The sequence below is a fragment of the Hypomesus transpacificus genome, unplaced genomic scaffold, assembly GCF_021917145.1.
Source record: "Hypomesus transpacificus isolate Combined female unplaced genomic scaffold, fHypTra1 scaffold_31, whole genome shotgun sequence".
NCBI classification, from domain to species: Eukaryota; Metazoa; Chordata; class Actinopteri; order Osmeriformes; family Osmeridae; genus Hypomesus; species Hypomesus transpacificus.
Window position 1 is genome coordinate 3399949 of NW_025813837.1, and position 26998 is coordinate 3426946.

General features: G+C 52.0%; 1 protein-coding gene across 1 annotated transcript; it reads left to right on the forward strand.

Moving 5' to 3' along the window:
* Window positions 1-352: 352 nt before the first annotated feature.
* On the forward strand, window positions 353-26629 carry gapvd1 (GTPase activating protein and VPS9 domains 1). Its single transcript, XM_047015731.1, is given in 31 exon segments — window positions 353-486; window positions 4470-4686; window positions 5343-5610; window positions 6056-6283; window positions 6285-6608; window positions 6610-6633; window positions 6948-7031; window positions 7136-7270; window positions 7604-7762; window positions 7764-7797; window positions 9619-9773; window positions 10033-10162; window positions 10620-10745; window positions 11122-11133; window positions 11136-11294; window positions 13475-13612; window positions 15609-15743; window positions 16647-16766; window positions 17064-17141; window positions 17920-18260; window positions 18477-18561; window positions 20201-20272; window positions 20388-20513; window positions 20599-20713; window positions 20907-21019; window positions 21284-21443; window positions 21571-21758; window positions 22140-22353; window positions 22596-22668; window positions 22792-22989; window positions 23489-26629. Coding segments are annotated over 30 exon segments (4320 nt in total). The 5' UTR covers window positions 353-486; window positions 4470-4501; the 3' UTR covers window positions 23630-26629.
* Window positions 26630-26998: the final 369 nt, after the last annotated feature.

Here is a 26998-nt window from a genome sequence, read left to right on the forward strand (position 1 = left end):
CGATTTCTAATTCCTCCCTCAACCCACAACCATATTAAGCTGCCCCCAAAATGTAGCTAGAGCACCATCTACTGATGATACGTATACATTACATTGTATTAGTGAGTAAAAAAAAATAGGCTTTTATAAAGAGACCAATCAATAAAGAGGCACGCATATTCCAATATTATATATCAATACATTGTAGAAGGTGTCCGATTATGAATGACAAAAAATGCGTGGCAAGGACAATGCCCAATGTTGTGTATTAGATTTTTCTTGGGGATTATTAAAAACACGGTCAAATCAGGAACACTTTTAAGAGTTTACAGCACTCATTGCGCATGCGCACATCTCCTCGTGATGACAGCGAGTGACAGCTAGCTAGCTCTGTCATCCGACAGAGATCAGAAACGCAAAACCTGTGAGCTTGCTCGCTCTTGAAATAGTATCTTTATTTGGAATTTGTTACCATAAACAACCGGCTGACTATTAACAGTTTACCTGGTAAGACGTTGAATTTCTTAAGCATGATTTGCATGTTTCAGCGCATATGCCCTACGTTTGCTTGTTGATAGCTAAGAGTCGAGCTGGTGTGGCATGGACTAGCTTGTCTTCTAACGTAAACTAGCCTGGATAGCCTCTAGCTAGCTACTAGTTCTACTAATGAAGCATGATCTTCTGATTATTGTTGCTCTGTCTAGCTTGCTAGTTTATCTAGTCCTGCGTATATTGCTACATGCATTTAGCTTCCAAATCCTTGCTTTCCTCTACAGCATCATGCTCCAGGTGTGTGTGGCCTTTGACTGTACCCAAGTCATATCTGCATTCCTACGATATTATCCCATGGCTATGATGCTCTAGAACCACTAGCTAACATTAGCAAACTAGCTAGCCAGTAGTTCGCTAATGCAATGCGAGCGAGTGAATAGACAAACAATGACAATAGCATAGCTAGGTGGGCTATCTGCCTGGCTTTATTGCATCGCTGGCTAACGCTAATATTGTTACCTTTTAATTTTGACTGTTAATTTACACTGTTAGTAACAGTATATATTGCCAGGTAGCCGCTAAGTAGTTTCTTAATTTGCCAGACTGAATGGTTTAGCAAGTCAGCCAACTAGTTAACTAGCTTGTTTTTTTACAGGATAATAATAGCTAGCTAACCAGCTAAACGTGCTAGTTTTCGCTTGTTGTATGACGTTCGCAGCTAGCCAACTAGTTGGCTAGATACACAGCTACATAGCTAGCTAGACTAATTTAACTGTCACAAGGTAGCTCTTTGTGTTTCTTCTCGTTCATCGTTTTGTGTGGCAGTGATAATGACTTTCGAACTTAATTCATATGCACTCAACGTCACTCGCTTGTGTTAGCGTGTTAGTGCTAACTAATTAGCAAACCCTAAGAGAACCACTATTATCTAGACACGTATCTTAATAGTTAGCTAAAGAACCACACTCGATGTTTTAACTTAATATTCAAATAGGTGTTTTTCATTTACGCTAACCAACTAGCTAGCGTACTTGACCCTAACCTGGTTTATTAGTGAGATGATCTATTAGTGAAGGGGTGTGCAGCTGCCGTCTGGGAGGTACTCTTCGGTCCTGGCCCGTCTGCCAAATCCCATGTCTCTTCTGTGATATTACATTAGACAGCTGCATGCCTGGCAGGATTAAAAGTGTCGTTACGAGCTACTTTCTCAGTCTCACTTATCAGAGCTCAGTCCTGTTTTTTTCTTGTCAATCTTCTGTTGTAGTGTTTGTGAATTGTATTGTTTGTGTATACCTGGGTAGGGAAGGTAGTTATCACTCATGGGCTGTACTATTCATGCACTAGCTCTAAATATAGGGTGAATTCTACCAGTCGAGGTATTTCAGGAAAGGCATATATTTGCATTTCCGCTGATCTTTCTCTTCCTCTGCCGAATTGGTAAAGCAGGTTGGAAGGAAGGCCAAATTTGCAGGGTTAGGAGTAAGGAAGATTAGTATTCCACAGGATGTGGATATCTCGTTCAAAATGGGGGACAAAACCAGTCATAAGATGTTAACTTCCTGGCAGATGTCATTCAGCAATTAAACATTCCTGGATTTTTCTGTTGCCTTTCCCTCACCATCCACCCTGTTTATATATCAAGTGTTTTCAGTCAGAATGAATGAATCAATTCAATGTTCAGTTGACTGCCAATCAGTCAATTTGATGTTCAGTTTACTGCAATCTGGTTTACAAAAGTCATCTAGTTGATATGGACACAGGCCTAACTTGGGGTACATCACCAGTAGTTAAATCATAGTTTAGATAGAGACAAAGGCCCTGTCTTGACAGATTTACTAGTTATTTACAGATATCACTTTTTAATATGTTAATGGTGCTGTTACAGTCCTGGTAGATGACTGATGTACAGGATCTAGAATGAACGCTTCTCGGTTGTTTTCATCCAGTAAGTTGATTGCTCGGTGTTCTCATGCGTGCGGTGTTTGATCAGTTCTGGAAGGGAAGTGAAAAAGGGACACAGGTTCTGTGTTCTGGTTGCCTTTAGAAAGTGATTCCTCTGTGATTCTATAAAAAGATTGTTCTTTTGACCTGTGTTCGGTTGAGTGATTTTGGGCTGTGTTCCAAACACCTCCACGACTTCGGGGAGGGGAACTGAGTCCTGCATCTTGCTCGACACGGGCATATCGATCACTCTGGTCTTATGTAACATATGCTTACTGTGAGCATCTACTCTCCGGTTAGGCTTTAGACTTCAGTGGTCCGCGCTTGTTGGTTGAAAGGCACACTGCGTAGGTACAGCTGCAGACAGAATGATCATTGCTTTCTCTCGCATAAAACCTGGATGTGAGGACGTGACGATGGCTGTGTTATGCCTCTGTTTGTCCCCCCATGAGATTACCCGATACTTGCCCAATTACTCAGACAATGGTATGGTGCCATCATGTTGTAAAAGTGTAGCATCTGTATTCAGTCGCTCACGACACGCTAGCCTGCCCATCTAAACGATGCTTCTCTGGGTTTCTGTTCTGCTTTCGACTTCCCCCATCATCCTCATAACTTACTCACCAGCTACATCCAGCCTGTGCTGTACAGGTGTCCATTTTGGATCTGGTAAGCTGTATGTGACCTGTGGTGTGGGTGCCAAGCAGCCTAGTGGAGTTTATAGTCTCCCTTTCACTTCCTTACAGACCCCAAAAAGCCACAGGTTCGAGAGCTTGTGGGTTGCCTCTGCGACTATATAAAAATAAATAAGTGTTGTTGTTTTTTTTTTAAATCCTCCAGCAACCTTGTTCTTCAGAATACAATTATTGGACAAATTATGGTCATTTTGCTGCATTAGCATTATCTAACTACAAAGGCAGGAATCTCTGTGTATCTGTCTGTCTGTGGCTTAGTTAGGCCATCTCGAGAACCAGGGACTGGATGAAGTTGAAATGCCAGGTGTATTTCTCAGGGCCCAAGGATGGACAGAGTTCTCTGGCTAACCTATGCAAATTAATTAGGATTTTAGAGCCAGGCATGGGCCAGTAGGCAGTGTCCTATATCAGCCTTGCCCACTCTGAGACAGGTCTCTTTGGGTCGCTTTCTCTCAGACACAAGCCCCCCAGTCTTCCAGCCCTGGTCTGTTTGCCATGCTAGCAGCCAACACAAAGAGCCTTTTGTGTCATAGACAGCCCCAGGAAATCATTTAAATTTCATGCGTTTCAGTCTGGTTTGTGTTTGTGTACGTTGGCCTGTGTGTTTGTCTGTGTGACAGAGATGATAGGGAGACTAATGGGATTAGCTTTTTTTTCTGTCTTCTTGTGAATAATACCACCAGAAGCTTGGGTGGGCTCGTAATTGTTTGGAGCCCGGTAGGGCTGCTTATGCTGGGGCCTGGTGGCTGAAGATGGCAGCCTCTCTCTCTCTTCCCAGCACAAAGGATCGAAAGGATCCAGTGTCCCCTGGTCTCTTATCTTGCTGACAGTACATCCTCTCTCCTGGGCTAAGTGTGACCATGTGTTAACTGAGAGTCTGCCAGGACGACAGGAAATGGAGCCTGTTCCCGCTCCTGCTCCGGTCTCCGGTCTGCGTCGGCCCAGAAACAGGCGCTCAACATCCCTGCCAAAGCGAGGCCTAATCACCTACGTCCAGTATATTCTAAAAGGTTTCATGTCCGCACAAGTTGTGCTCAGGCCCAACCCTAACCCGATGAAAGAGAAGGTTTGGGATTGTCTATAGATGGGGCCTAACCGTAAAAACTCTCAGTAGCGTTGTGTGTATTTAGGAGTCAGGTGGCTGAGTGGTTAGGGAATCGGGCTAGTCATCTGAAGGTCGCCAGTTCGATTCCCGGCCGTGCAAAATGACGTTGTGTCCTTGGGCAAGGCACTTCACCCTACTTGCCTCGGGAGAATGTCTCTGTACTTACTGTAAGTCGCTCCGGATAAGAGCGTCTACTAAATGACTAAATGTAAATGTGTATTGACGTTGGTGCTGTGTCCCGTGTCCCCCTCCTCCAGCCCCTAGTCTGAGTGTCCTTGCTGTGGGAAAGATGGTCAAGCCAGACATCCACACCCTGGCTCACCACCTGAAGCAGGAGCGTCTGTACGTGGCCTCGGAGAAGCAGCTCATCCAGAAGCTCAACGGGGACGTGCTGAAGACGGCAGAGAGGCTGTACCGGGCCGCCTGGATAGCCAAGCGCCAGAGGATCAACCTGGACCGCCTCATCCTCACCAGGTACCACACATGCGCACACGCACACGCACACACCAGGACTGCATAGGCCCTCCACACTCAGTCCCCTTACTCTTGCCCTTTCTACATATTTGATAAACATGGCAGTACATAAACACATTTAGACACACAAACATACAGAAAACACCTCCTGACACACTCACACAGAGTACACAACGCACACACACTTTCTGTTTTGCTTAAGCTTGCACGCTCACGCTCCTTCATGACTGCACACTGAATTCACACAAAAACCCACAGTTGGGACTAGCGTGACTCAGATGCTCTGAGCCAACTAGTTAACTAGCCAGCAGAGCGGAGTGAAGTGCCGCTCCACAGAAGATGTTCACAGGGTCCTAGAGAGAGATTGGTAGGCATTAGGCTAAACTCTCTTATCTTCCCGATGTGATAATCTCATGAAGGATCTTGCCAAATACAAACAAGGGTCATGCCAAAGCCCCTGATCTCTAATCTGCATCACAAGTCAATAGGGGAAACCTTGTTTTCAGCAGTCGTGTATCGTACACTTGACACTCCGGCTACTAATGAACAGCAGGGCTGTGTGGCTGGCTCTATGCCCTCTCTCGGCCCGCCTGGTTCAGCCAGGCGCCTTGTTAAGCCTCATGTCAGCGTAATAAGGCCAGCACCCTGTCCCGCAGCGCCGAGGCTTCTCCCGCCGAATGCTGCCAGCACGCCAAGGTGCTGGAGGACACCCAGTTTGTGGACGGCTACAAGACCCTGGGCTTCCAGGAGAGCATCTACGGGGAGTTCCTGAGCCGGGTGCGGGAGAACCCCCGGCTGGTGGCCTCCTGCCTGGTGGCCGGGGAGAGGCTGAACCAGGAGCACACGCAGGGGGTCATCCACACCGTGTTCACCTCCCTGTACGGGAACTGCATCATGCAAGAGGACGAGAGCTACCTGCTGCAGGTGAGGGGGGCAGGCGAGCACACGCACATACACATGAGGGCGCTCCCGGTGCAGTTTTCATGCATGTCTCTGTCTGTCTGTCTCTCTCTCTCTGTCTGTCTCTCTCTCTCTGTCTGTCTCTCTCTCTCTGTCTGTCTCTGTCTGTCTGTCTGTCTCTGTCTCTGTCTCTGTCTCTGTCTCTGTCTCTGTCTCTGTCTCTCTCTCTCTCTCTCTCTCTCTCTCTCTCTCTCTCTCTCTCTCCTCTCTCTCTCTCTCTCTCTCTCTCTCTCTCTCTCTCTCTCTCTCTCTCTCTCTCTCTCTCTCTCCTCTCTCTCTCTCTCTCTCTCTCTCTCTCTCTCTCTCTCTCTCCTCTCTCTCTCTCTCTCTCTCTCTCTGTCAATAAAAAAAGCACATATGCAGATACACACACACACAGAAGCTCAGCGCCCTCTCTCCCCCTCCCCAGGTGCTGCGCTACCTGATTGAGTTTGAGCTGAAGGAGAGCGACAACCCGCGGCGCCTGCTGCGGCGGGGCACGTGCGCCTTCAGCATCATCTTCAAGCTCTTCTCCGAGGGCCTCTACTCGGCCAAGCTCTTCCTCACCGCCACCCTCCACGAGCCCATCATGCAGCTGCTGGTGGAGGACGAGGACCACCTGGAGACGGACGCGGCCAAGGTGACGGAGCGCTTCACCCCCGGCCCAGCAGGAGCGCCTGTTCGGGGAGAAGGGCTCGGACGGCTACCGCCAGAAGGTCCAGGCGGCGGTGGAGGCCAACGAGGCCAAGCTGGTGACGCTGGTCAACAAGTTCATCGGCTACCTGAAGCACAACACCTACTGTTTCCCCCACAGCCTGCGCTGGATCGTGTCGCAGATGTACAAGACGCTGTCGGGCGTGGAGCGCCTGGAGGTGGGCGAGGTGCGGACCATGTGCACCGACCTGCTGCTCACCTGCTTCATCTGCCCCGCCATCGTCAACCCCGAGCAGTACGGCATCATCTCCGACGCGCCCATCAACGAGGGTGGCGCGCTTCAACCTCATGCAGGTGACGAGCCAAGGGAGGGGCCAAGCTCACTCACACACACACACACACACACACACACACACACACGGCCGTGTCCACAGAGCGCTTACAGGAAATGAAATGCTTAGTTTCGAGTAGATTTAGCGATGAGATGTTAAATGAAACTGTTTAACCTGTAGGAATGTACATTATGTGTCTGGGATCAAATAAAATGACAAATCTAAATCTCCTCTCGTACATGGAATATGTCGGGTTGTGGTTGCTGATGTTGTTGGGTGTGGTTACTGTGAATGTGGCTGATGTTGTTGGGTGTGGTTACCGTGGTTACTGTGAAGGTGGGGCAGCTGCTGCAGCAGTTAGCCATGGCAGACGATGATGGGGACCCGCGACGGAAAAACAGTTTGGCCAAATTCGACAAGGTAAGCCACTCATCTGAAAATAGGGTTTGTTCAGTGTGTGTGTGTGTGTGTGTTGCATGGAGTAGTAATGTACTAACTAACCTGCCTGGTTGTGTCGTTTCCAGAGCTGTGTGGCCGCCTTCCTGGACGTTGTGATTGGTGGCCGAGCTGTGGAGAACCCGCCCATATCCTCCATGAACCTATTAGAGGGCCTGAGCAGGACGGTGGTGTACATGACCCACTCCCAGCTGCTGACACTGGTAGGCTGCTCACGCAAAGCCAATCAGCACACATTGACTGAACATCGTGTCGGAACCGGAAGCTAGTGACGCTATCTCACCGGGTCTAGACCATAGATATATATAAAGACTAGATGTCTTACGGCGGAGTCTAGAACGTGCGCATATGGCGGCCATCTTGCCACAGTGAACTCGCTCACCCATAACATTGTGTTGGTGCTACATGTACTTTTTAAATGAGCATAACTTGCTCAATTTTCAACCGATTTTTAAACGGTTTGGTTTGTTATCAACGTCAGAGATGTCGTTATGCCACTGCATACTTATGAATAATTCCCCTTCCCTCCCCCCCAGGTGGACTTTGTGCGCAGTGTGACGGCCGGAGACCACCTGCGTGAGGAGGACCACATGGCTCTGGAGAGCCTGCTGACCAACATCCCCCTCTCCCGCACGGTCAAGAGCAACAGCCTGGAGCTCACGCCCTCCAACACCCCCCAGCTGTCCCCCGCCACCCACCCCCGCCAACAAGAAGAACAGGCTCCCCATAGGTACCTTCCTACCTGCAGCCTCTCAGCTGGGCCCTGGCAGCACTGCCGGGGTACAGCTGAACACTCGCGCCTTGGCTTTAACCGGCGTCTATCATGGACGTCTGGGGTCACTGTCGTTTAGTTTTGGAGCGCAGGTTATGTCAGGTAGCGCAGGTTATGTCAGGTAGCGCATTCAGTCACATGAGGTCACTCATGTGACTGATTCAGTCACTCATCAACTGTTATTTTTCTGATGAAGCACGCTCAATTGTAACCAGAGCCAGCCAGCGTCTGTTATATTGTCCTTGTGTCGTTCCTCTTATGACTGCTGTTGTAGCAGGGTGAATAGTGATGGCTGGAGAAAGGTTCTTCTTAGCCTGGTAGAGGGGCCAATCAGCAGCGCCTGGTTTAGTGCTCCATTACTGAAATGACAACCAATTAAGTTACCAAATATAAATGAACTGGCTTTAATTGGTATGGACGAAGAGAGATGGATTCCCTCATTTGCCATTTTAAAGATGAATATGACTCTAAGGCCAGCCCTTCCCCATTAACATCCTACTACTCCTCCTCTGGAGGGAGACTGTCGTCGTGACAGTTGAACCCTCCCTCTCGCAATCTCTCTCTTCCTCTCCTTTTGAACCTTTTGTCGCTCCTTGATCCTCTCTCTCTCTCTCCCCCCTCTCCTCCTCTGCTGCCGACGACCACCAGGACAACAGTTAGCTGCTATAACCTCCTGGGAAGCCAGCACCACGGCCCTGTCCGCCCACATCCCGTTAGTCCACCCCGTTTGGTGGGTATCCTGCCTGGCCCCCCGGGCCCCTGGGGCGGACCCTCACCTGACCCCCCCCCCCCCCCCCCCCCCCCCCCCCCATGTGCTCGTGTTCCCCCGGCTGCGCTCATCCTTCACCCTGCCCTGCTCGCTCAAGCCCTGCTCAGGTCATAGCGCCTCCTCCATGTCTGCCCCCCCCCATGCCTACCTTGCATGATTTCGTTGCATGATTCGGTCGTGACCGTGCAGTTTTCCCTCTGGGGTCAACAGAGCTCTCCTTCCTCAACCCTACCTGCTCCTCCCCCCCCCCCCCCTGCTCTTCTCCCTGCTCCATCTTCTCCCCCCCCCCGCCGTGTGCCCGCTAGCTTGTGCTCCACCCTGTGCTTCGTGTCTCTCTCACGCCCAGTTCTCCTCCTGCTTCCTCTCCTCTGCTGGCTCTCTGTGTGGGGCCTCGCGCCCCGCTGCAGAGCAGTGCATTGTGGGGGGGGGGGGGGGGAGCCGAGTTGCTCAGTGTAGGGATGAGAGCGGTCGTCACAGCGATTTCCGTGTGTGTTCCGAGTGTGCTTCGGCGGCGTTCGGCTCGCTCTTGGGGACCAGGGACGCGTCCTGGGTTCAGGCCCCTAACCGAACACACCTGTCGTGTGGCTGGTAGACTTCTCACTCTGCCCCCCCCCTGCTCTCTTAATATCCTGAGAGAGAGACAGGAAGTTGGTTACAATCTCACAAGAACAGCATGCATTGTGCAACCTTTATAGCCTGTGTTGAAGTGAATATGTGCACAGGGTAGCAGACAACTAATGCTCATCTTTGCAGTAGTTAAGTCAAACCCCAACTACAGTAATTAAGTCTAACTTCTACTTAGTTCAATCCAACCCCTAACCCTTAAATCTAGTAGGGTCTAACACCTAGTTACTAAGTAAGTAGGGTCTAAGTCCTAGTTAGTAAGTAAGTAGGGTCTAACTCCTAGTTAGTAAGTTAGTAGGGTCTAACTCCTAGTTAGTAGTGCTCTGTAAGACTCCCCATTTAACACCCTGTCTCCGGTCCCTCTGTCCCCATCGGCCCCCCAGCAGCCTCCCGCAGTCGCAGCCGTACCAACATGGCCCAGGAGGGGGAGCAAGAGGCCAGCTCCCTGGAGTCCCTGCAGGAAGTGATGCCAGAAGAAGTGCTGGTCATCTCTCTCGGCACCAGCCCTCAGACCATCCCTGGGATGATGTCGGAGAACGAGGTACTCGACTCAAGTTTCTGACGCGTTCCGTTTAACCGTTTCTTTTTACCGCAGTACAGAGTCCTAGTAGTTGATAGTGAAAACGATTGTCCCTATGACTTCCACATGTGGACATACAGTCGTCCATGTCCAGGCTCCCTGTCCCAGGCCTCCGTCTCAGCTGTTCCTCCGTGCCGACTGGTTGCGCTGTGTTGTCAAGGCGACACGTAGGAAGTGAGCTCCAGTGCTAAGCCCGTGTGTGCCCCCCCCCCCTCCCCAGGTCCTGACGATGCAGCTGGGGGACGGGGCTCAGGGCGAGGCCCCCGCCGACGACACCAAGCAGCACGGCAAGCCAGACAAGACCCTGCGCTTCTCCCTCTGCAGCGACAACCTGGAGGGCATCTCAGAGGGTGGGCGTCTCGCCCCTGCTACACACACACACACACTACCCGAACCATGGGAGTCAGGTGGCTGAGTGGTTAGGGAATTGGGCTTGTAATCTGAAGGTTGCCAGTTCGATTCCCGGCCGTACAAAATGACATTGTGTCCTTGGGCAAGGCACTTCACCCTACTTGCCTCGGGGAAATGTCCCCTGTACTTACTGTAAGTCGCTCTGGATAAGAGCGTCTGCTAAATGACTAAATGTAAATGAACCAGCCTGGGAGCCTGAAACCACACACACATCTGCTTTTAGGTTTCAGTAGAACCCTTTCAAATTGGGGAAAAGAGAGATACGGTTTCAGTTTGGTTCTTATTTTCCTGTCAACTAGAATCACCTGCGTGAGTGTTGATCAGGAAGAGAAGCCTGTGCATGCGTGGTCCTGACTGGGTTGAAGTGAGAGCCTGTAACAGGTGTGTCGTCCACAGGGCCCTCCAACCGCTCCAACTCCGTATCCTCCCTGGAACTGGAGGCGGAGTCCGTCTCCGAGCTGGGAGCAGGGCCGTCAGGGAGCAACGGGGTGGAGGCCCTGCAGCTGCTGGAGCATGAACAGGGTGAGGGGGGTGAGGGGGTCGGGGCGGTGGTGGTGTTAGGGCTGGGTGCTATGGCCTAATATGTTTATCACGGTATAATTTGTAAGCTCTGACGGTATCGGTAGTGACATGATATGGCAAAATCCATATCATGGCACAACGCAATACCGGTATTGACATTCATACCGGTTACCGCCCACCCCTGGTGTGAGTGAGAGGGGGGTGTGTGTGAGGGGAGTGTGTGTGTGTGTGTGTGTGTGAGGGGGGTGGGTGTGTGAGGGGTGTGTGTGTGTGAGGGGGTTGTGCGTGTGTGTGTGTTGTGAAACGTGACGCTACCCACGGTTCCTGTCGCTCGGTGAGGGATGAAATCATCGCGGTGTTTCCCCCCGTCTCCCAGCCACCACTCAGGACACCTGGACGACAAGCTGCGCAAGTTTGAGATCCGGGACATGATGGGCCTGACCGAGGACCGAGACATCTCCGAGACGGTCAGCGAGACCTGGAGCACGGACGTGCTGGGCAGCGACTTTGACCCCAACACGGATGAGGACCGCCTGCAGGAGATAGCAGGTGAGACCCTACATCGCTGCATATCACCCATGTACCCCTATAGAGGCCCACAGGGCTACCGTCAAACAGAGATCCTTTGGGTGGAACCACTGTGATGTAGGGAAATGCTGACACCTAGTGGTGCATGACCAAAACAGCATGGGATCACAGACCCTTCATTATGTGGACACGTTGGATAACCCTGGCGAACCGATGTATAAAAATGCTTGTATTTGACATTGCTGTTTGTACATTTCAGTGTCTCCCTTTTTCTTCGCTGCTGAATGTGGCGATTGACGGGTCTTCCTTTACATTTGGCCTCGATGTAGTTTATATTATAACAATGTCTGTTTTGATGTCTGCCGAGGGGGTATGACTTTGAAACAGCTTGAGTACAATATTCGTCGGAAGTTCAATGAACATCCGCAGAGTGGTTTAATTTCCATTGGTTAATTGAGACCAACCGATCAGAAACCATTTATCATTCTTATTCCGTACAAGCTTTCTCCCTCTGCTCCTGTCTCTCTGTGTCCTGGTTATTTTCACTCTCTCTCCCGGATACTCTCTCTCTCTCTCTCTCTCTCTCTCTCTCTCTCTCTCTCTCTCTCTCTCTCTCTCTCTCTCCCCCCCACCTCTTCCTCTCTCCCTCTGTCTACACTCACTCTCTCTCTCTCTCCCTCTCCCTCTCTCTCTCTCTCTCTCTCTCTCTCTCTCTCTCCTAGTTACTCGCCGTCTCTCTCTCTCCTAGTTACTCACTCTGTCTCTCTCACTCTCTCTCTCTCTGACATTCTCTCCCTCCCTGCAGTCTTATTGACCTTGGTTCCCGCTCATTTGCATCCACCATTTTTCATTCTTCTGAATATGGCGTTGAGGGACTTTTCCATCATTAAGTGAATTTACAGCGATTTCCTTATGTGTTTTCTCCAAGGGATTGGGTTATGAGATGCACATTAAATATCCATTAATACCTCATTATCCCGCTGATAAGATTACCATGATAATGAGGCAGAAATTCTAATTGTTTCACTTCTTGTTGTGCCACTCATTTAATCATCCACCTGAAAGACAAGTGCTGGGAGCCCCCTACCTTGATGACTGTAAACACGGACAGCAGGGTAGATCTGTCCTGCCGCCAGAGAGAGCCCTGCCCCCACCACACACTGGAGCCCCGCCCTCTTTTCCTCTCTCTCTCCCTCTTTCTCTCTCTCTCCCTCTGTCTCTCTCTCGCTCTCTCGCTCTCTCTCTCTCTCTCTCTCTCTCTCTCTCTCTCTCTCTCTCTCTCTCTCTCTCTCTCTCTCTACCACTCTCTCTCTGTCTCTCTCTGTCTACCTCTTTTCCTCTCTCTCTGTCTCCCTCCCTCCCTCTCTTCCTCTCTTCTCTCTGTCTCCCTCTCTCTTCCTCTCTCTCTCTGTCTCCCTCTCTCCCTCTCTCTCCCTCTCTCTCCCCCTGTCTTTCCTCTCCCCCTGTGCCGGGCTGTGGCGGGCTGGCATGCCCCAGGCCCGTGGTGTGTGTGTGCCATGGAGTGGAAACACCGGCTACCTGGGGGTGGCGGTACCCACTGGTCGACTCCTGATCTCCTCCCCGCCCAGCCTCCATCCTCCCACGCACACCTGCTAGCTCTGCTCCCCCCCTCCCCCTCCTCTGCCTTCCGCCTTGTTAATCCAAAGCATCCCACATGGAGGTGGAGGGGCGTCTTGTGGAGGCCTGTGTGGGAGGGAGGAAGGGAGGGCAGGCGGGCGAGGGGGTAATTTGGGAGTGAGTAATGCTTGGCTTAATCAACAGCTCAAAGTCATGGCCCAGGAGGCCGGGGGATGGCTGAGATATTACCATTAACCTTCGACCTGCTGCACAGTGGTCTGTGTGCCTGTGGGCCCAGCCTGAGGAGCCTGTGACCTCCGACTGACGCCTCTCTCTCTCTCCCCGTCTCTCTCTCTCTCTCTCTCTCTCTCGCTCTCTCTCTCCACTCTCTCTCTCTCTCTCCACGTTCTCTCTCTTTGTCTCTCTGTCTCTCTCTCCTCTCTTTCTCCACTCTCTCTCCACTCTCTCTCTTTCTGTCTCTCCACGCTCTCTCTCCACGCTCTCTCTCCACTCTCTGTCTCTCTCTCTCTCTCTCTCTCTCCCTCTCTCTCTCTCTATCTCTCTCTGTCTCTCTCTGTCTCTCTCTGTCTCTCTGTCTCTCTCTCTCTCTCTCTCTCTTCCAGGGGCGACTGTGGAGAGCATGCTGGGCAGCCTACTGTGTCTGCCAGGCTCAGGCTCCGTGCTGCTGGACCAGTACGGCTCCACCATCTCCGAGACCACGAGCGAGGCCTGGAGCGTGGAGGTCCTGCCCAGCGACTCAGGTGGGCTCCCTGGCTCCGCGCACGCGCCATGCGGGGGGGGGGGGGGGGAGGAGTGCTGCACGCCGGATCCTGTCAGACCCAAGTTTTTCCCCTCCATTCCTCATGTTCAGGCTTCCGTACTGCAAATGCAGATTTTTCGGCGTGTGTGCGTGCGTGTGTGTGTGTGTGCGTGCGTGTCTGTGTGTGCGTGCGTGTGTGGTGGGAAGAGAGGGAAACGCCAGGTGTGGCTGTACGCGGGTCTTCGTCTCCAGGATCTGTCCCTGTGCATCTGTCATCATGTTTGCGTGCACCCGCCTGTCTTTCAGGGCAGATCGGAGCGTGCCAGTAAGAGGCAGGCAGCTTCCCCCCCCTAGAGGTTCTCCCAGGTGTGTGCGCACCTGCGGTGGAGAAACACCATCCTCCACCCTCGAGAAGCACTCAAGGACAGCAGCTGTCTGCAGTCAGTTTACACCGTGTCAACCTCTTAGCTGCTGAAAAGCTCTCAGGAATCCGGGGGGTTCGAACTGAGACAGTGGCGTTCCGCACGGCTTGCTGGTCGGAAGGAGGCATGTTGTCAGGACTGTTTGTTGCATGAATTGGACCCAAAACAATTAGGGAGTGGATTATGGAAGTTCTTTTAAGGTGCCACTCCATTCCAAGGTCTTTATTGTTGTATCACCTGGTTTACTCCCCTCCTTAAAGAAAGAGTTTTATGGAAAATCAGGGCTTTAATAACAGGCATAACTAGTGTCTATTCAAAAAAGACCTCCCCGTTAATTGAACCTGTGCTCCCTTCCAGCATGTGCGGAGCATTGGAATGACATGCACGAGCGTCTTGATTGCGTTCTGTTCCGTTTGCTGCCCGTGTTTTCCCGATCTGTAATAAGGCGGCCCCGCGCTCGCCTGCAGTGGAGCGCTTGTTTCGTGGCTGGGTAGCAGGAAACAACACTCCGAAGAGCACTTCTCCCCTCACATTACTACTAACGAGCAGGCAAACGAGCGCTGCCCGCGCCGGGGGCCTGAGGGCCGGAGTGAACGGCTCCGCGGGGCGGGACCTGAACAAGGCCCGACACGCATTTCCAGGTTGCTTTTGTCAGTTATATGGTTGGTTTGCTACCTCACTTATGAGTTTCTCTTGGCTAGGGCCCCCCCTCCTTCCCCCGCCCCTCCCTCCCCTGCCCCCCCCGGAGGGGAGGGAGTTGGACCAGGGAAGACCACTGTGCTGAACACCAGCCTGCCTGGTGGACGAGCATCCTAGTGAGGTTCCAGAACCATCTTACATGGTTGAGTCTGGATTTCCTCATGTGTTCCTCTCCATCCACTTTACTAAAGACTCGTTCACAGCAGGTGTTTTCTACTTGGAGAGGGTTGGATAGGAAATGAATATGATGTGTTTCCAGAAGGTTGGATGTAGAAATACAACATGTGTGTATCTGTCCAGAAGAAAGTTGGATGTAGAAATACAACATGTGTGTGTCTGTCCAGAAGAAAGTTGGATGTAGAAATACAACATGTGTGTCTCTGTCCAGAAGAAAGTTGGATGTAGAAGTCCAACATGTGTGTGTCTGTCCAGAAGAAGGTTGGAGGTAGAAATACAACTTGTGTGTGTCTGTCCAGAAGAAGGTTGGATGTAGAAGTCCAACATGTGTGTGTCTGTCCAGAAGAAGGTTGGATGTAGAAGTCCAACATGTGTGTGTCTGTCCAGAAGAAAGTTGGATGTAGAAGTCCAACATGTGTGTGTCTGTCCAGAAGAAAGTTGGATGTAGAAGTCCAACGTGTGTGTGTGTGTCTCTGTCCAGAAGAAGGTTGGATGTAGAAGTCCAACATGTGTGTGTCTGTCCAGAAGAAGGTTGGATGTAGAAGTCCAACATGTGTGTGTCTGTCCAGAAGAAGGTTGGATGTAGAAGTCCAACATGTGTGTCTGTCCAGAAGAAGGTTGGATGTAGAAGTCCAACATGTGTGTGTCTGTCCAGAAGAAGGTTGGATGTAGAAGTCCAACATGTGTGTCTCTGTCCAGAAGCGCCCGACCTGAAGCAGGAGGAGCGTCTGCAGGAGCTGGAGAGCTGCTCAGGGGTGGGCAGCACCTCCGACGACACCGAGGTCAGGGAGGTCAGCTCCCGACCCAGCACCCCGGGGCTCAGCGTCGTCTCAGGTTAGCTACTCTGGTACTCTACCTTTTTAGCCTTGGTCTGTTAGCTACTTTGATACTGTACCTTCAGTCTGTTAGCTTCTCTGCTACTATACCTTTTAGCTTCATTCTATTAGCTACTCTGCTGCCCTACCTTTAGCTTCAGGCTGTTAGCTACTCTGCTACTCGACCTTTTAGCTTTAGTCTGTTAGCTTCTTTGATACTGTGCCTTCAGTCTGTTAGCTTCTCTGCTACTATACCTTTTAGCTTCATTCTATTAGCTACTCTGCTGCCCTACCTTTAGCTTCAGGCTGTTAGCTACTCTGCCACTATACCTCACCTCTCCACACTCGCTACACAGCTGCATAGACAGTGTTGTTAATATAGGGGGGGTTGTCCTCCAGTCACATACAGCTGTGTGATAGGCTACTTGGCCAGGTCAGCGAAGGTGATTGGCTGGGACCCTGAGGTTAACCCTCTGTCCTCAGAGCTGGGGGCGAGCAGGCAGAGCTGCCAGGCTTGACGTAGCGTCCCAGATTATGCAGCCTGGAGCAGTCCCTTCAACCGGGCTCACAGCAACACATCCCCAGGGGCCCCAGCCGATGGATAGGACTAGCCTGACCATCACTCTTACTACCCGGGCTTGCCTGTCCTGGTCCTCCCCAGGGAGCCTGCCAGCCTGGGCCTCCAGAGGGTCTCCTGACTCCCTGAGACCATTCAGCGCATCCCGGCACGCGCCCGTGCTCTCCGACTGAGGGGGCTGAGGGGCCGACGCGTCCTCAGAGCCACGGCTAAGCGCCGGCAGAATCACCGCCGAGTTGTTTTAAAGCCCCTAAAAATAGACTCCCAACCTTGCAGCGCTGCAGTGGCTTTGTCCTTGACGTCGGGAACACGTGTGTGTGTGTTTTCTCGTTGCCTCTTCCTCAGGTATAAGTGCCACGTCCGAAGACATCCCCAACAAGATCGAGGACCTGCGGTCCGAGTGCAGCTCCGACTTCGGGGGGAAGGACTCGGTGACCAGTCCAGATGGGGAGGAGTCAGGCCATGGTAGGAGAGAGGCTAGCGTGTCACGCCCCCCCCCCCCCCTCACTCCCAGCCATCACTCCCAGCCCCTCAGCTGGACCGATCCATACCTGTCACCTCCACAGCTGTCACCTCATCACCCCTGACTGGGTCAACCCCCTCCATCACTCTTCACTCACGCGTCTCTTTCTGATATTTGCACAAGGTTGACCCGCTCTTAAGGAGCGCGTCCAGGATAATAGACGAGTCTTCCCGTCGGGGAGATCATTCTGACTGACGTCCACCCCCCCCCCGTCCCCCCGTCCCTTCTTGTCGTTCCAGGAGCACACCATTTGACGTCACCCCCCTCGCAGGCGGAATCCTTGCTGGCCATGTTCGATCCCCTCTCCTCCGGCGAAGGTAAGGTCTCCGCTCCCCGCGCTCCCCCAGGGTTGAGCGTGCAATCAGAGCTGGGAAACGAGCGTCATTAAGTCGGCTTTAATAGCGTGGGCTCCCGGAACAGCTTGAGCTCTGAAAAATGGGAAAACCCAAAGAGTGTCTGTGTGCGCCCCCCCTCACCCCCCCCCAGCGCGAAGTCTCGCCCCAATTACTGGACTAAACATTAGCGTGGCGGTAATGGGCTTTGTGTGTTGGAAAGTCATTTCAATTAGCTCGGCTGTTGTTTGGTTCGCGTTTGAGCTGGGGTTGTTGTTTGTTTCCGACGGTGGCTCTTCCCTTTCCCAGTGTCGGTGTGAGAGGAAGTGGCCTGAGAGAGCTGTGGAGGTGTCACGGCCGCGTGTCAGGGACAAGGTGAGGGGATGACAGGTTGAGAGACCTCACCCCGGGCTCTCTGGCACCGTCCCCTCCCCCCGTCCCACCGTGCCCGTGGCGCCAGGCTGCCGTTGGACGCTTTTCAGGAGAGCGAGTCTACCCTTGGAACAGGTGGCCTAGCTCCACTCCTCACCTCGCCTCCCAACAACAGCGCTCTCCCCCCCCCCTCCCACCCTCCAACTCTGTGAGGAAACGCGTGTCATTGTTTCCCCGCGTTGTTTGTCCGCTCCCCCCCCCCCCCCCTCCCCCAAACCCCTCGCAAAGTGAAAGAAGAGCCTGAATCGGATCATGAGGAGAAAACGCCACACACACACACCTTGACGATACACGCTACAGCCTGTGCCCTGTCTCCTCCCCCCCCCCCCAGGCTCCTCCACCGGCACCATCGTGAGGCCCAAGGTGCACTACGCTCGACCCCCTCACCCTCCTCCCGACCCCCCCATCCCGGAGGCCTGCGCCCTGGGCCAGGAGCCGCGTCACTCCCTCTTCACGCCCCACTGCCTGGCCGAGCTGGAGCACCCCAAGCAGCGACACTCCTACCCAGACAGGCTGGTGCGTAGCCGTAGCTCCGACGTGGTGTGCACCGGACGCAGGCCCACCAGCGACCCCGGCCTGAACCGGCGGGCGGCGGCCGAGGAGAGGGAGCCCGCAGGGGCGTTCTCCCTGGGACCCTCCTCCTCCCCCAGCAAGGACTCGCTCAAGGGAGAGGTAGGGAACCAGGGAGCCCTCGCTGTGTGTGACCGGCGACTAGAGGCACCGCACAGAGCCCAGGGCACTGGTCTCAATTGATGTTTTAAATGTTTCGGAAATGTTGCACTTTGTACTCTACAGCTGTATTTGATTCCCCTTTGTACTCCATAGTAGTGTGGACGTATTTACAGTTTTCTAAATGTCGATATATATATATTTGTTGGGTTCTTCAAGGAGGAGAGGAAGGACAGCGACGACGAAAAGTCTGACCGTAACCGACCCTGGTGGAAGAAACGCTTTGTGTCGGCCATTCCTAAAGGTGAGCTCCCTCTGCCTGGAAGCTGGCCTCTCGCTACAGGAGTCAGCCGGTCTGGCATGTCCTCTTCACCCTGGTCTAGATGTCTGTTCTGTGAGCTGAGCCCCACTTCTGTTGAACGTCTCTGCTTCGGGCGCTCCCGCTGGAGTTCTCTGACTGACGTCTGTTCCTGAAACCACCTCGTTTTCTAAGAGCCGTGTTTAAACCGTGTCGCGATGTGAGAAACTGAATAATTCAGGCCCCCCCCCCCCCCCACCACCAACCTTTTTTGGTGATGTAACAGTTTTAGAAGAATGTTAATGGTCGTCGAAAGTTACTCTCGAGAAATATCCTGTCCTTCTCTCTCTCTCTCCCTCTCTTTCTCTCTCGCGTCTTTCTCGCCGTAGATTGATTTGTATCCTTAGACACTAATCCGTCATGTGTGGGTCGTGAGTGCTGTGTGTTGTGCTGTTGTGGTTCCCCCAGCAGTCCTGTCAGGCTGTGGCTAATGGTCATTAGACGCAGCTCTCTGTCACCTGCGCTGATGGATGACTCCCCTCACGCCGGGCGCTCCACTCTGAACCAATCTCTCAGCCGTGCGCTCCTCCCGCGCGGGACGTGACGAGGCCCCGCGCGCTTCCTCCACTGCCTCACGACCCCCCGTCCCCTTTTCAAACGCCGCGAAAAACACTTGGAAGCGACCGTTCGATGCTGGTCTGTGGGCTCTCCGGCTCTGGAACGGGGGGGAGGGGGCCCACAGACCGGAAGGCTGAGTGTGGTGTGAAAGGCCAATGCTGTCTGTTCCCTGTGTGTCCCCCCCACCCACCCCCCAACCCCCCCCCCCCCTTCTCCACACAGTGCTGTACTGGACAGCGGAGACCGAAGTCCCAGGTAACGCCTCCACAGTCCCCCCCCCCCACCCCTCCCCCTCATCCTCCACCTAGCGCTGCCCGGCTTAGGGGCCTCAGGGGGCCAGGGCGGAGGGGCTGCGGGGGGCCCTAGGCCCCCCCTCCATGGCGCTTGTAGTCGTGCCCCTGTGTGACAGACAGAGCTGTGATGTGACTTGGTGCAGCTGTCGTCGTCTTCCCCCGCTCCTCATTCACACCAGCGGTCTGGGCGGACCCCTGTATTCTTTTGCACTGCTCTTTACCACATTGAGACTTTTGTTTGGTTTGTTCGTGGGCAGCGTTAGAATATCACCACCCACCCGTCCCTCATTTCCTTGCCGGTCCCTCATCTCCCCCTCTGTGTTGTTCCCCAGTCCTGTCCCTTGCCACCTCCCAACCCGTGCTTGCCGTCGTTCTCACCTGCCTCCCCGCCCACCGCACGGCTGTAAACACCCGTCCATCTGGGGCCCAGTCGTGATACTCTGACTCCCTGTCTGGTACTTTGCTACCAGTCTCTGTCCACCCATCCTGGCTTTTCCTTATTTTGTGTGTGTCGCAGAAGTAGCAGCCATGTTTGTTCAGTTTTGTTTCCGAGATAAGCAAAGCCCGTGTGTCGGTCCTAGACGATGCTAGTCGTCTGACGACGGGAAGCGTAGACGCGTTACTAGCGTAACGTGCTGGCGTTGAGTCCCGATGGTGTTAGCGTCCACAGACCGTGAGGAGGCTCCTCTCCCTCTCCACTCACCCCGCCCTCCTCCTCCTCCTCTCTTCCACAGCTCCGATAGCAGCCTTCCGGAAAAGAGACAAGCAGGAGAAAGACGAGATGGGCCAGGACCGAGTCCCACAAGGTCTGGCCTGATTTATTGTCATCGCACTCGGATATGCTGAATCAGGGGGAGTCGAGCGCTTCCCTGTGGTGGATTGAGTCCGAATGAAACGTGTGTGTTTGTGTGTGTGTGTCAGATGACTCGATGTCCAGGAACAGCTCCCAGACACAGGCAGCAGAAGACATCCTGGACAAGTACAGGAACATCAAGCGGACCAGCCCCAGTGAAGGAGCCGCCGGCGCTGCTTACGACGGCCATGGAGGTGTGCAGCCGTGTCAATAACACACACACACGTCTTCTTTTTCAGAGCACCTCCTCCTCACGGTTGTGTGTGTGTGTGTCCGTAGACTGTTTGGATGAGAACCCCCACGAGTCCCCCAGAGACGAGGCCCCTCAGAACTCCACAGACGACCTCCTGGACTCTGCCAGTCAGACCCAGGCCAACTCTAAGTTCTCCTTCAGGTACTACCTGCCCTCACACAGCCTCCTCACCAGACATCCAGCTCTCTCTCTCTCTCTCTCTCTCTCTCTCTCTCTCTCTCTCTCTCTCTCTGTCTCTCTCTCTCTCTCTCTCTCTCTCTCTGTTTGTTTCTCTGTCTCTCGCTCTGTCTCGAAAGCAATAATGAAGTTATACTAGTTCCCCCCTGTGTTGCAGTGATGCTAAGAAGAAGTTGCGTCTGGCCCTTTGCTCCGCTGACTCGGTGTCGTTCCCCATGATGGTTCCCGCCCCAATCCGCAACGGCCTGCCCGACCACACCGACCCCGAAGGTGCACTTCCCGTCCTTCCTGCACAAACACCCCGGCGTTCCGCCCGCCCTCACAGCCTCTATCTCGGCCCCCTTTACGAGGACGGAGCCGTCCTCTGGAAGGCTCTGAGAGGCCCCTAGCCGCCCATGTCCTCTCCTCGCCCAGGCAGGAGCAGGCTGGCAGACTGATGTGATTACAGCAGCTTCGCTGCCTCCCAGCGTGGGGCCAGTGTGTCTGACCGACCCTCTCTCTCTCCCTCCGTCCTCTCTCTTTCCCCTTTCCCAGACAATGAGATTGTGTGCTTCCTGAAGGTCCAGCTGGCGGAGGCCATCAACCTGCAGGATAAGAACCAGATGGCCCAGATCCAGGAGACCACGCGCTGCGTCAGCCGCTTCGACGCCCGCACCTGCAGGAAGCTACTGGCGGCCATCGCCGAGGACTACAGGTAACAGCCCCCTCCCCCACCCCCCCCCCACCCCCCGGCACACGCCTCAGAGAAGTCGCCGCTCTGTGGCGTCGAGCACGTCCATTGAGCCTGGAGCCGGTGGGTGTGTCTCTGTGGTGTGTTGCAGGAAGCGGGCCCCCTACATCGCCTACCTGACCAGGTGTCGGCAGGGCCTGCAGACGTCACAGGCCCACCTTGAGAGGCTGCTGCAGAGGGTGCTCCGGGACAAGGAGGTGGCCAACCGCTACTTCACCACCGTGTGTGTGCGCCTGCTGCTGGAGCACATGGAGGCCAAGATGCAGGACTTCATCCAAGGTGTCCGCCCCCGCCAGCTCATCGTCACATCACCTTAGATGCTGAGTAGATATGGAGGAGATATTGAGACATTTCAAAACCTGTGGTAAAAGGAACATTAGTGACAGGAATTGTACAGTAACAAGTAACATCAGGGTTTCCCGCAGCACTTTTAGGTTAAGGCGGCCGTCCAAGCAACACGCGCCTGCCGCCTTAATTACATATTTTTTAAAAAAGCACAAAAAACAATTTATATTCATTTTTTTTATAGCGATAACCGCCGTTGTCCTGTTTTCTCCCTTCCATTCCAAACCGTGACCAACGCCATTCTCCCTTCTCTGCAGCACGCATTGATCTGCAGGAAACCCTGAACATGATCATAAAACGTGTGTGTGTGTCCAGCGTTCCAGGGGTGCACGGCATCGGACGACAAGACGGCGGCGGTGGAGGACTTCCTGCGCTACCTGTACGGCGCCATGGCCCACGATGCCATCTGGCAGTACGCCAGCGAGGACCAGCTCCAGGACGCCCAGATGGCCATCGAGCGCAGCGTCATGAACCGCATCTTCAAACTGGCCTTCTACCCCAACCATGACGGGGACATCCTCCGGGACCAGTGAGTACCTCCTTCTCCCCCCCCACCCTCACCCCCTCACCCCCAGGCTTGGGAAGACCTCCACCCCTGTCGCGGGGTGCCAGATGACCCAGATTCCTGCTCCTGGTGCCCGCGGTCTGGCCGTCGTGACAGATCTTCATGAACCATACATCAGCTGGATGTGCTGTGCTCCAGAGAGTGCGTGTGTGTCCGTGTGTGTGTGTGTGTGTGTCAGGCACTCATGACTCTGTCTTGGGTCCCAGGCTTCTCCAGGAACACATCCAGCGCCTCTCCAAAGTGGTCACAGCCTATCACAAAGCTCTTCAGGTCCCAGAGGCAAGTCCCCGTTTGCTCTCCCCTCACTGCACTGTCAGTCATATCAGTGGACCTGATGTCATTTCCTGTAGTAAGTCTGTGTAGTAACCATGTGTGTGTGTATGCCTGTGTGTGTGTGTGCAGGTGTACCTGAAGGAGGCTCCGTGGCCCTCCGCCCAGTCTGAGATCAGGACCATCAACGCCTACAAGACGCCCCGGGACAAGGTGCAGTGCATCCTGAGGATGTGCTCCACCATCATGAACCTGCTGAGCCTGGCCAACGAGGACTCTGTCCCCGGGGCCGACGACTTTGTGCCTGTGCTCGTCTTCGTCCTCATCAGGGTAAGCCTCCCCTGACTGACAGCTCCCTCAGCCAATAGCATTAGGGATGGGTGGAGCTTGGAATTAGCATGAAAAAATCCATCCCTTCTTGATTGGTTGAAAGCGTTTGCTAAAGGAGCATTCTGGCTGGGGTTAACACCAAGAAGAGTGATCTGACTGCAGCTAAACATGACTGCAGCTAAACCTGACTGCAGCTAAACCTGACACGTCTGTGGAAATGTATAAAAAAAAAAAAAAAGTATTTATATATTTTAATTTTTTACATAATGGTATCTTTCAAGGTTCAAAGTGAATGCTGAGGGTGTATTCTCAGTTTAGATGTCTGGATGGTAAATGCTCTGTAGTACAAAGATCTTGCTGCGTGATAACCCGTATGGACATATTTACATAGACCATGCATTATGCATGGCACTGTGTGTGGTTCTCTCTGGTTAATGTGGGCCCAACACCTCCCCCCTATCTCCCCCCCCCCACCTCTCCCCCATCTCCCCCCTTCCAGGCAAACCCGCCCTGCCTGCTGTCCACCATTCAGTACATCAATAATTTCTACGCCAGCCGGCTTAGCGGGGAGGAGTGCTATTGGTGGATGCAGTTCACCGCAGCGGTGGAATTCATTAAGACCATCGACGATCGCAAGTGAAGCAGAACAGCCACCTGTATGGGCAGACTGAGGGGCAGGAGCCGGTAGACTGGGACTCTGCCCAGCCAACTGCTCGCTCTCTCTCTGCCCGGCCCCCGGCCCCCAGCCCCCCTCTACCACACTCTCTGTTTGTATAGCTGTACATAGTCAGAGAAATTGAAAGATAACAAAGTATATATGATCACTGTAGGGCCTAAGTGGAACCTTGTTTAATGGTGGAGGGGGGAGAACTGTTTTGGAAAAAGGGGGGCAAATGTTAACTTGGAACTTAAATCGTTTCGCGTTCTTTCATTTAATCTTTTTTGTCTCCTTTGTCATGGTGCGGTGTTGGGATCTGTGTTTGAAATTTTATATCTAAACTGAAATTCTTAGTGTTTAATTGACAGATAAATAAATGAATCCGATGGAAAAGGGACCATGCTCTCTTGAGACGATCGTCGGTATCTGAGTGGGAAGGGCCTCCTTGGTTTAATTGTGCAATCTTTCCTCTTGAATATTCTTTCGACTATTAATTGTGCTCTTCGAATGCAGCCCCGTCAATCAGATGACTAATGAATACCGGGAGATCAGTCCACATTTATTACACGAATGTCTCCTTCTTTTCAAGCTAGCATAAATAGTTGGGCAGCGTTGTCTTAAATTGTCATTCAGTTGATCCTTTCCTAAATACTTCCATAAGTGGCAGTTTGGAAATAAGGGCCCACATATTTATGTGAAATACCAATGTATTTATATTTCTTACGTTCTATTTAAAAACGGTCTCTTCTTTATTTTATTGTACAAAAAGACATCTCTTTTTCGTGCCCATTTTGGAGATTGGAGCCGGTGGTGAGTGTGGGGTTATCTGAGGTGTCTTACTGCGTGCAGAGGAGAGGAAGAGAGGGGGTTCCTGTTCAGTGGGAGTCAGCCTGGATACACGGTCACCACCAGCCCACTCCTGCACTGGCACAACTGCTGGCGTTTTGGAAATTACTCAAAATTAGTGCCTTTAGGAGGGGCGCTTTAGATCTGCTGTTTTTATTTCTTTCGAAGGTGATTTGTGCCCCTAGTTTGACGTAGGTGGACCTCGCCCTTCATGGCCAATGTGACTGACTCGCCTCCGCGCAGGCTTCACAACACCACTGATTGTCTTTCCCTTAAATGCACTTGTGTTCAATCTTGAACCATCAGTCCCTTCAGTATAGAGATCTTACCTAAAAGTCCAGACCAATATAACCAAGCTCAGACAGAGGCTGGTCATGTGTGTCTCTCTCCCATTGGCTGGCAACAGCGTAGTAGTGGATCACTGTGGGCGGGGCATCAGAACCCCTCATAGATATACAGGTGGATGCTTCTCTTTACCGCAGACTGATATGTACAGTAACGGCCCATTGAAAGGCTGTAGGGACTTTCTGGCTGTTGGTTTAGCTAGCCTTATTAGCCTTGGCTAATGAACAAAGTTTCTAATGCTGATTGATACTGAGATACTGCACGTATCGGCATAGCCAAACCAGTGATTGAATTAGCTCTGACCTACCTCCTCACAAGCTCCAGAAAGGGACTCTCGCGTTTATTACACTTGTATTCATTATTTTATAGTTACGTTTTAGAGGACATTTTTATTTCCATGCTGTTCTTTCACTTCTACTGCAAGCATGTTTTCTTGACACTTAGTAGAGCTTAAGTCACCAAAAATCAGTTGACGTTGATGTTGCAGCTCCATTACAAGATTCAGGCAGACTTCCCCCTCTGAGTGTCTATTAGCTACGTGCCATGTGACTTTAGTTTTCTATCTGCTCATTGGTTGACGTGAAATGAAAACAGCACAACTCGATAAATGAATAGCAAACAAGCAACACTATTTGACTTGATACTGACCACCAGATAAGAGTGTGTGTGTGTATGAAAGACAAAGTGGGTGAGTAAGTGTGTGTGTGTGTGAGGAATGTGTATTATGAGAATATATATCCACTCATTGCAAGTGTTGTGTTATCCCATGTTAAGGTGTAGTAGTTGATAAAAGTGCTCATCTGTTCAGACAGAAACCAACTGCACTGGTTAGAATTTGTTTGGCCAGTTCTGAAAGTTGAAAAAAAAAAAAAAAACTCAAACAATTCAAGGTCTTCGTCAGAGTCTGTCTCCACATTGTCTTCTACTTTCTCAGACTCTCAAGCTTCTATTTGCACAGTCAGAGGCGTTTTCTCCCCGAATTTGACATGCACCTGAAAGTTTTCAAAATGGTAACACTTTCCTGGTCCATTATCCATTATGTTTACCATAACGAAATGCTCGGACAGCAAAAGATTATTTCCAGTTGAGATAATGATGTTGCTGGTTAGGCTTCAGGCCTGACTGTTACACCTGTCTTGACATCAATGACATCAACACCTTTAGGAGCAATCTTGAAAATGTGTGACAAGTTAGTGTTCTATTCCCACAACCTGATATGCTCCAGGTTTCACCAACAAATGTGTGAACATACAGTAAACCGTTTTTGATTACGTTTCTGCGAGATAATTGCTACTGTCTTACTAGTCTGAATATAACTCCATGTGTTGATAGATCACGAAAATACAGATTGTGTTCCAAATATGTGTGACATCACCTTGGGTGACGTATAACAATATGGACCTGGCTTGTTGCATTGTACCCTTACATATCAGTAACATGAAAGGATTTCCAACTGGACTTGTCTCTGTTCAGGCTCTGGGGCAGCAACTTTAGATGTGGAAAGAACAAGGTTAACATTGCTGACAGACTGTATGCAAACCAGGAAGTGGCTGCTGTATTGGTGGATAAATAGATACGGACTACGCAATGTGTTCTTGAAAGCTTTACAATTCTCCTTGTGCTCTGCTCCCTGTACAAAGTAGGCATAACGAGCAGAAAAATAATCTGTTTTACATTTGTAAGCTTGCACAATTACGAAATATGCGGGGAAGGCGTCTTGTCTTTACTGTGATTAATGCATTGTATAATTCTTTAAAAACAATAAAAGATCCAGACGTTTTTTTTCCTGTGGTTCCCTGGTGGTTCTCTGTCTGGGGGAGGAGGTACCAGGAGGTGTGGTTGAGTGGCGTGGAGCATGCCTGAGATAGAAGACAGCCAGACTGTACTTGAAGCTCCTTATTGTTTCAGCACTGCTTCTCATATGGGGTTGGATGAATGTAATCGCCATGGGATATAATGTTCCGATTGAATATGTAGAAACCCATGGTTTTCGAATCAAGCAGCACAATAGATGAACCTGACCAAATGTATGCATAGACCCTAACTGTCAGGGAGAGTAACACGGTGAGATTTTTCCAATCTCCGTGCCACAAGTAGCAACCTCTCACTGAACATTTAATTACTGCTGACAAGAGTATGAGGCATTCATAATTGGAGAAT